At 31.3% G+C, this 9,579-nt stretch overlaps 1 protein-coding gene across 1 annotated transcript; it reads left to right on the forward strand.

Annotated features, from left to right (window-relative positions):
* The first annotated feature begins 1,123 nt into the window (after positions 1 to 1,123).
* LOC111620639 (U5 small nuclear ribonucleoprotein 40 kDa protein-like) lies at positions 1,124 to 4,802 on the forward strand. The gene has a single exon (XM_023362613.1). It carries the CDS (start codon positions 1,205 to 1,207, stop codon positions 2,237 to 2,239), a length of 1,035 nt encoding a protein of 344 aa, XP_023218381.1. The 5' UTR covers positions 1,124 to 1,204; the 3' UTR covers positions 2,240 to 4,802.
* Positions 4,803 to 9,579: the final 4,777 nt, after the last annotated feature.

Here is a 9,579-nt window from a genome sequence, read left to right on the forward strand (position 1 = left end):
CTTCAACAATTCATCAAGAGAACTTGTAAAATGAACTTATGTTGCCAAGCTGACATTCATAAAACCAATTATCACTGCTCACTTTTACTCCACTTTACTCGGGAGACCGGATGGCCGAGCGGCCAAGGCGGCAGCCTACCGCTCTGGCCCGTCTGGAGACCCGTGATCGGTCAAGGAATCCCCAGGAAAATTTCGGGGGTGGTCCGTTCGGATATGTCGGGCCCCGTCTCTCACCACCCGGTCGCCCCATTGTGGGTCTGGCCGGCCCTATAGTGGGCCTGCTATAAGAGGCCTCTTAGTGTCCTTAGTTCCCACAGGGCGGAAAGAGTATTAAAAAAACCCACTCTACTCTACAAAACCCCTTCATAAGTATCATTATATTTTGTTTAAATTGTATTTATTTACTTTCAGACTGCTGTTTATTATGAATGTTTTGAATTGATACTGATATATTTTTCTGTAAAAACTGGATATATTCGATCAAGATGGAACGCATTATAATTTTTACGTTAAAATTAAGGGGATTTACTTATTCGTTTAACGAGTTTTCGCTTTACGACTGAGTTTTCAGGAAAGAATTAAAATTATTACGCGAGGGACAACTATATATTATTAAATATATATATATTACAGTACAAAGCTTATCATCTTTCTTTATGATATCCAGTTTTTCATAATACTGTATATAACTTTTACGCCTTTTCCTATTAATTGTTTGAAATCAGTATCAAAATTCAAATTTGTTCCGATATTGCATTATTATTTCGTCTCTTATAATTACAACATTTATTTTTAAAAAAATATTACGATTCTATTTTATTAACATCTTTCTTTAATTAAAATTATTAAGAATTTTAAATACAGATGATTATTAGAAACATATTTGAATAAAAAAAAGAGGAAACCCGACTCGTAAGAGGTCCATTTTAATTAACGGATACTCAATACATTTCCGATCTATCATCGACGATTTAAACAAATTATTTAAAAATATTTATAACATGAAATGACATTAATTTTTTACATTTGAATAAACTATTTTAAATAATTAATTATTTATAATATGAAAAAAAATTTACAAGCGACATTTTGGCTATAGTTTTGTCTATAATTGCGTAACGATTTCGGGGGCATCCGTTATAGCGGCATCAAATAGAAAGAAGCGTGCTTACTAGATGCGAAAGATAAATTGATTTCATAGAAGATGGAAGCAAAGAGAAAAGCAGAAGGCATTGTCGTGCCTATAAAACGTATGAGAACTGATATAGTGCCTTCAAACGATACGTCGACAGCCATTATAGAAACAGAACCACCAAGAACGTCTAATTTATTATCGCCAATAATGCTGTTGGTTGGACATCAAGGTGAAATATTCTGTTCGAAATTTCACCCAAATGGAACCCTTCTAGCTTCTAGTGGATTTGATAGACAAATATTTTTATGGAATACTTACGGAGAATGTGAGAACTTTTCGGTAATCACAGGGCATACTGGAGCTGTTTTAGATTTAAATTTTTCTACTGATGGTAATCTTATTTTCACAGCTTCTACAGATAAAACTGTTTGTATTTGGGATACTAATGTGGGAGTCAGAATTAAAAAGATGAGAGGACACACTTCTTATGTGAACTGCTGTCACAGTGCTCGCAGAGGTCCGCAGTTGATCTGTAGTGGAAGTGACGATTGTACCATCCGATTATGGGACGAAAGAAAGAGAGGATCCGTTCAAACCTTTCAAGAAGTGTATCAAGTTACTGCCATTACTTTTAATGACACTGCCGAGCAAATTATATGCGGAAGCATTGACGGAAATGTCAAAGTTTGGGATCTGCGTAAAAATGGTATTCTCTATAAAATGGCTGGGCATACGGATATCATTACTGGTCTTTCGCTCAGTCCAGATGGTTCTTATGTTCTGTCAAATGCAATGGATAACATGCTAAGAATATGGGATATTAGACCATTTGCACCACAAGAGAGATGTGTAAAAATTTTACAAGGACATCAACATAATTTCGAAAAGAATTTGCTTCGTTGTTGCTGGTCGCCAGATGGTAGTAAAGTGTCTGCCGGTTCTGCAGACCGTTTTGTTTATATTTGGGATACGACAACAAGAAGAATTTTATACAAGTTACCGGGACACAATGGATCTGTCAATGATGTTGATTTTCATCCAAAAGAACCAATTATTTTATCTTGTTCGAGTGACAAGCAAATTTATTTAGGTGAAATTGAGTAAATACTATTTTAAAATAGTAATATACTATATTTGATTGTATTTCTTATACATTATAAATCCATACATTTTTAGCCAAATAAAATAATTTTTTAATTTAATCTCTTTGACCTGTTTTAATCTCATTGTGGTAGACAATTTTCCTGATATCTTAAACTTGTATCAATTTTAAAGATGAAAAAACTCTTTGAATTTCTGAGATTAAATGCAGAAGCAATCATAAAAAATATAATGTACAGTAATAATCAGAATCTGTATCTACTTTTAAGATCTAGAATATCTAATTCTTCAAAATTTTGACAATTTGTTCCCCAAAATAGCATATTAGTCAGTTGAATAATTTGAAGCATTAGTAGTAAATGTTTGTCAATGTGAACTTAGAAATTATTTCCTGACCCAATCTACAAATGCTTAATGTTGTTCAAGTGAAGAGTTATGTCTAAAATTTCCACTGTTAATATCTCTAGTATTATTCTAATTTTGTTTTTTATGCAAAATATTGTTTTTCATCTGTCTAATTGGTAATAGATACCATATAATAAACTTAACTGCATTTTGTTTATTGTAATTATCCTCAATTCAAATAAACTTGAAATTTGAGAATGTTTTTGCCAACACAATGATCAAAGTTTTCCCAAGATAACATTAAGTTCTAAAGAATTAGATATTCTAGAACTTAAAAGTAGATTTAGATTCTGATTATTACTACGTACTTTATTACAAGGGGGTTTCAATAAGTAGCACCTTTTATTTTTTTGAGCAAAAGTGTTAATGCAAATGGAAAATACATAATATACGAAACGAAATATGTGGATTAGGATACTTGACATAGGAACCATTCAGGTTCAAGAACTTGTCCCAGAAGTGCCTCTTCTTGAAGATGCCTGCATTGTAGAATGCCATTTCCTGGCTATACAACCATCTGCGAATAGCTGATTAACCTCCTCATCAGAATGGAACTTCTCTCTAGCCAGGAATTTCCTCAAAGGACCAAACAGGACACCAAGCAATTTTTCCAACAGCATCTTCAAGCGAATGCAGTAGTTACTTTGAATTTCTCAACAGCAATGACTGTTTGAGGCAGGCGAAGCTGCACTTATCCTGTGCTTATCAATCGCACACTGACAACCATTTTTAAACATTTTGCACCATCAATGGATGTTTGAATTGTCTATGCAATCATCACCATACAACTTTCTGCATTTCTGCAAGAATTTGTTGCACATTTCTTGCCCCCTGCCCATAGAAACGAATAATGCTTCACTGTTCTTTTCTTTCCATTTGTCAGATATGTCTGACAGGCAACATGAGTGTTTCTATCATGCAATAGCGTTGCCAGAAATTCAAACTTCATTTACTATATTCATGTTTTTGCGTACACGTTAAAATGTTTGTTTAAAAAAATAAAAGGCATTACTTATTGAAACATCTTCGTATAATGCCTTTTATGATTGCTTCTGTGTTTAACCTTTGAGATTCTAGAAGGTTTTTCATCTTTAAAATTGATACAAATTTAAGTTTTCCTAATTAGAATTTCGATATTGACCTTTTTGCCAATAATGAAAAATTCATTTTTACATCATATTGGATCCTACAAAAGTTAAGGCTATGATTATTATATATGATTATATATATTTCTAGTTAACACAATAGAATTATTAACAAAGATGTCAGATTACAATTGCAATACTATTGGAGATTTGAACAATCTAATGGTAAATTTTAGGAACAAGTATAGAATAAAGTGATAAGTGTTACACACCTAATTCCCCAAAATTAAGAAAATATTCAACTATTTGTCCATGATTATATCAGAAGTTTTTCAACCTTTCCATGACCTTGTCAACTTAATTGCCTTTGGTTCATGTATATGCATCTTATGTAAATTCTGGAGATTATTGTTGTTGCAATAGAAATAAGAGAAAAATATAATGTAATGAACTTTCATTTTTATTTGTTAACAATATATTTTTTTATATTTCCATGGCATTTAGAAATAATGTAAACATACCAGTACTCTTCATATGAATGAATTGTAAAATAAAACAGTTTAATTTGACTATTATTCTAAATTGCCTTTAATGGGAAATTTCAGCTTGGTGGCACATATAGATGTATTTAATACTTTGTTGTAGTTCTAATAAGGCAATCTGCATTTTTCTGACAACCATTTTCAGCTTGTCTTTCCTCCATCTCTTTTATAATCATAACATATTTTTTAGTCTATCTTAGTATTCAATGTAATGGAAATATCTCATCTGGGTAGCAGGATGATATTTCATCCTGTTCAATCCAGTCTGGATCAACAAATATAAAATGAATCAAATTATAAGGATCCAATATGGAACATTATAATTTATCACAAATAGTTTGGGCTGAAGTATCCCTTCTGTGTATTGGCAATTCCATTTTGGATTTGATCTTTCTTTGATGACTATGCATAGTGCATTGATATCTTGTACAACAAATTAAATCAGCCTACATAATGACAACAGCAGTTCTGGTTATTCATTTACAATGTTACTACTTTTAGAAAAAATGTATATTTTTTAAATTCATATTTTTTCTTCATTTTAATAAATCTTTTTATTAGAAATTTATCATTTTATTTTTTGATCCTTAAAAGTCAATATTACTTTATATAAATTTTCATATAATTAGTATATTTTCATACCTCTAATCATTTATATCTTAAATCTTCACAATTAATTGATTAGTGTATTTTTATAAATTAAAACATTTAATCATTCGTAATGTTTATCTTAACTGAATGTAACATAACATCATTTCAGTTTGTATTTTCCAAATTGAAATTATTTGAAGATGATGTTTATTAGTCTGACTTTATCATTTAAATATACAAAAAACCCCGCTTAACACTGATTCAATATAATGCGGTCTGCTCAAAGCCTAAAAAAAATTTACCCCAATTCAAATTATCGCAGCATTTCATTGATTCGTATTTCGTATATAATACAATTATTCCCAAACGTGAACCGTTCAGCATAAGGTGGCAATATCTCGTAGTACTGTACTTCCCCTAAATCAACGTTTGTTTTGTGCAATTTTGGAAAAAATATAATATCATGGATGCCATACACAATATCGACTTTGCTTGGCAGAATTAACTGATAAATGCATGAACAAAGTGTGGAAGAAATTATGGTTGAAGGTATCCAAAAATTCTCAATGAGAAGAGCGATCACTGTATCATTAGGTTGACCAAATTGTCAACATAATGATGTCCTGTCAACCTAATCGATACAGCAGGATTAGGAGATGTAAACGAGCAGGATATTGAGGAGTTACTGCAGGTTTCAGGTCTTACCAATAACAACCTTCAAGAACTGGCAGGACAAGAAATTCTTATAGAACTGGAAAATAAGAGATTCTGAAAATGAAGAACCCAAAGAATTTCTCTACAGATTTACTTAGTAAAAGTTTGGTAACGAGTTAATTTGACCAAAATTGTTGATCAAATTGTAGTGAATGATCCAGATTTTGAAAGGAGTGCAAAAGCAAAATGAAGTGTTTTGGATGAAATCTTCTGCTACCAACATTTGCTTAAGGAAAGAAAAAAAAGTAACAAATGAAACTATAAGACTATCATAAAAAAACAAGAATTTCAGAAAAGACCTTCATCACAAATAATGAACTTTACATTTCTGTGTGCATATGTTTGTGTTGTTTAACATATATTATTATGCAAATTAATATAAAAATAACTTGATATTAACATAAAATCTGTTTATGTAGTTAACATCGACATGCTAGGTGATGTTCAGTGTAAAGTCAAAAAACTTTAACTATAATGATAATTCTAACTGTGAATATATTTTAAACTGTAAAGGTATTTTAACAGTAAAATATTTTAACTGTAAATAAGTAATTTTAAACAAGATGTATAACAGTTAACATCACCTTACAAGATATCCCGGAAGTAATATCAACAGAAGAGGGGTTTATCCCCAAAACGCGTCTCGGCCAACAGGATATTCCTGAATAAAGATTGATGTCAGAAATGCTCAGTGTCTATGCATCTATTCGTGACAGTAAAAACTGTCTATTTTTGGTCGTGTTCTCCTTTCCCTATTTACTCTATGTTAAAATGACCTTGTTTTACGCTGTTTCATTTAGTTCTTTGTCATCTAGAAACACATTCATTTCCCACATTAAGCAGAGTCCTACTGTATTTTAAAAATGTTTCAATTTTATTGTTCTCAAAAATTATGCAAATTTGGTTTACATAAATGTGATTAAAAGTAATAGATAAAGCAAAACTGCTACTATTTCTAAATTGATCAATTTTGAAATAACAACAGTTTATCTATATACAATGCAAATTAGCCTGTTATGAAGAGAGAAGAAAGGATCAGTTGCAAAAACAGGAATATAAATTAGGAAAACAAACAAAAAAACAGAACTGGGACAACTTTATATAAAACAGACATATATCCCACATTGTATGGGACTTTTCCATATTTTGACTCTGTCCTATTGTCCTGATAGTTTTTGTTGGAACACTGAAATTTCTGTATTCCAAGATTTCATGGAAAATGTCCTGTATTTCAATCCCAAGAAATTTCTCTTTAGAATCCTGGTTTATTTTAAGAATGTGCACATTTTTTCTTCTTTTTCTGCTACTTCCTCGCATTTGTTCTTGATTAACTTAGCGAGTAGAGATCGTTCGATTCTTGATAATAAGGAGCAAACTTCAAACGGAAAGGAGTCGTACTTTAGCTTGATACATTACCAAGAATCGAACAATCTCTACTCACTAAGTTAATCAAGAACAAATGCAAGGTAGTGTGCACATATAAACAGTTGCCACCATTCATTAGCTGTTATTGTTATAGACATACAGATGACGCTGTATATGAAATTTTTGGAATCCCGATCCTTCTGGTTGACAGCAAGCACCTTGCTATGTAATCAAGCATGCAGTTATTGGTAAACAATAATAATTCATAAAAATAAAATAGTATGGCTTTTGGAATTTTCCATCTATCATTAAATTGTGGCATTCCTCTTTTTATCTATGACACATTCAAGCAGTCCAGTAAGAAAGATGGCCACAAACATGGAAATAGAGGTGAAATGCTGAATGCTCTACATTGGCTATACCAAATCTAGTCAGTTTATAACAAAACTAGTATGAGTCATAACACTAAAAAGGCCTTCCATCTATAAAATGATCATCAATATAATTAGATCAGAAACATAAATTCTGATTTAATGCTGAATAAAGATAACAACTGGGTGTTTAGAGGATAGCAATACCTCTAAACACCCAGCAAATGAAGTAATTTAAATGCAATAACTATAGAAGAGTTAAGTGATGCACTAACCCAATGTATGACAAGCATCTACATGTATCTACTCGAACCCTCATGAAGATGGGATAAATTTAAAGTTTATCAAATACACAAGAATAGAATTATTAAATAGCATGTTAAGAAATTTTAGTAGTTATGTAAAGGAGGAAAATGCTAATCGTCCAGAACAAAGATCATTATATAATACTATTATATAAAAATCCAGCAACAAGTTGCTTAACTTTCCAGCAATATTTGGTGGGCCATCTGTTATATTTTATCAAAAAACTTTTTTAACTACTATAAAATGGCAAAAACTTTAATTTTGAAGGTAGGGATGGGTTTTATAAAAAGTTGTAAACACTAATAATGAGTAAAATCATCATTAAGTCCAACCCTACTTGAGATATGACACACAACTCCCTTTATCTCCCCAGCCCCCGACTTTTAGTTTAATAGCATCAATCCCACTAATAATTACCTTCCTGCAAAATTTTCAACAAAAAGCACCAAAGTTATTAAGCTTCAAAGAGAGTGAACAAAACTGTGCCTCCCCACAAGCTAACATCCATACATACAGAAAAAACTCCCAAAATTTTTTGCATTTCTTGACACTAGGGTCCCCGGAGTCCAAAAATGTAAAACTCTTGGAGTGTCGTTTTTTGACCAATTGCCATACTTTCCCTCTGTTAAAGTAAAAAATCAACAGAGGAATATGACAGAAATCCCAATGTCTCAAATTCTATTCAACATATACTCAGAAGAAATAAATAATGAAAGCAAATAAAAAAGGCACAAACATATGTCACAAGTTAAAATTAAAAACCTTGCTTTTTGCAGATGATCAGTCATTGGAAAAATTGAGAATGATTTATAAAGATCAATATTTAGTCTAAATGAACTAGCTAATGAATATGGAATGAAAATATCATCCAATAAAACTAAAAGTAATGGCTCTTAAAGTATCAATTAAGTCCATAACAAAATAGCAATACAGTATATAATAAAATAATAGAACATTAAGTACAATTCTGATACTTAAGTTGCAGATACTGTTATGAAAACAAATCTGATATAGATCCAAAAATTTTGAATTTTCAAAAGATAACTGGTCTGATAGTTTTTAAAGTTAATAAAGTACATAAACATACAAGAATAAAGATATACAAAACAGTAGCAATATTCACTTTACATCATTGACCAGATTTGTAGAATATAATGTAAAGAAAAAAATAGTGTGCAGAAATGAGATTTTTGCATAAAACAGCTGACCATAGATTCAAAGATAAGGTTCCAAACAGCAAAGCAAGATAAAATCTTAAAATTACTCCATTCAATCATACAATTACTACATACAAATCTTTTTCTAAAAAGATGATATGACTGTTCAAAGAATGGATAGAGACAGGCCCTTATTAGCCAGAATTTTCTTTCAGGGGAATCATTCTTTGAACTCAGTGGCGTGCCGTCATTGGAAGCAGTGGATGTGCCGCTTCCCATGTATTTTCTAAAAAATAAATACATATTGATTTTAATTATATGAAAATATTTGCACAATATTTTATTATAACCACATCAAACTACACGTGAAAAAAAAAAAAAAATAAGATTGCTATTGTAGTCTATATTCAAATATTAGTGGCAGAATGGAAGCGCTGTATTGTCAGCATCCAAAAAGCCAGATTCGTGCATGCACTGTACAGAGCACCAACCTTACTTGGTTTATCTGATGGAAGCCTAGGACCTTGGGTGGATGCTACACGTATACTGCATCCAATTCTATCTAGGATCGGTTCTGGGCTGTTGGTCGCCCTCGCCCGATTACGTGAATCATGAGTAGATTTATAACTTAACCCAACTGATATGAATTTACTGGTATGTTTTTATGATAATTTTGTATAGTTGACAGGAGTTAAAAAAAAACCATTAAAATATTTGATATTTTTATTCAGCTCTCCCATCTTATATTACTTACAGATTTCAATGTTAAATCAGTGATATTACGATTTTGTATGTCCCATCTATAAG

The sequence above is a fragment of the Centruroides sculpturatus genome, unplaced genomic scaffold, assembly GCF_000671375.1.
Source record: "Centruroides sculpturatus isolate CEXI.00-Female unplaced genomic scaffold, Cexi_2.0 scaffold198, whole genome shotgun sequence".
NCBI lineage: Eukaryota > Metazoa > Arthropoda > Arachnida > Scorpiones > Buthidae > Centruroides > Centruroides sculpturatus.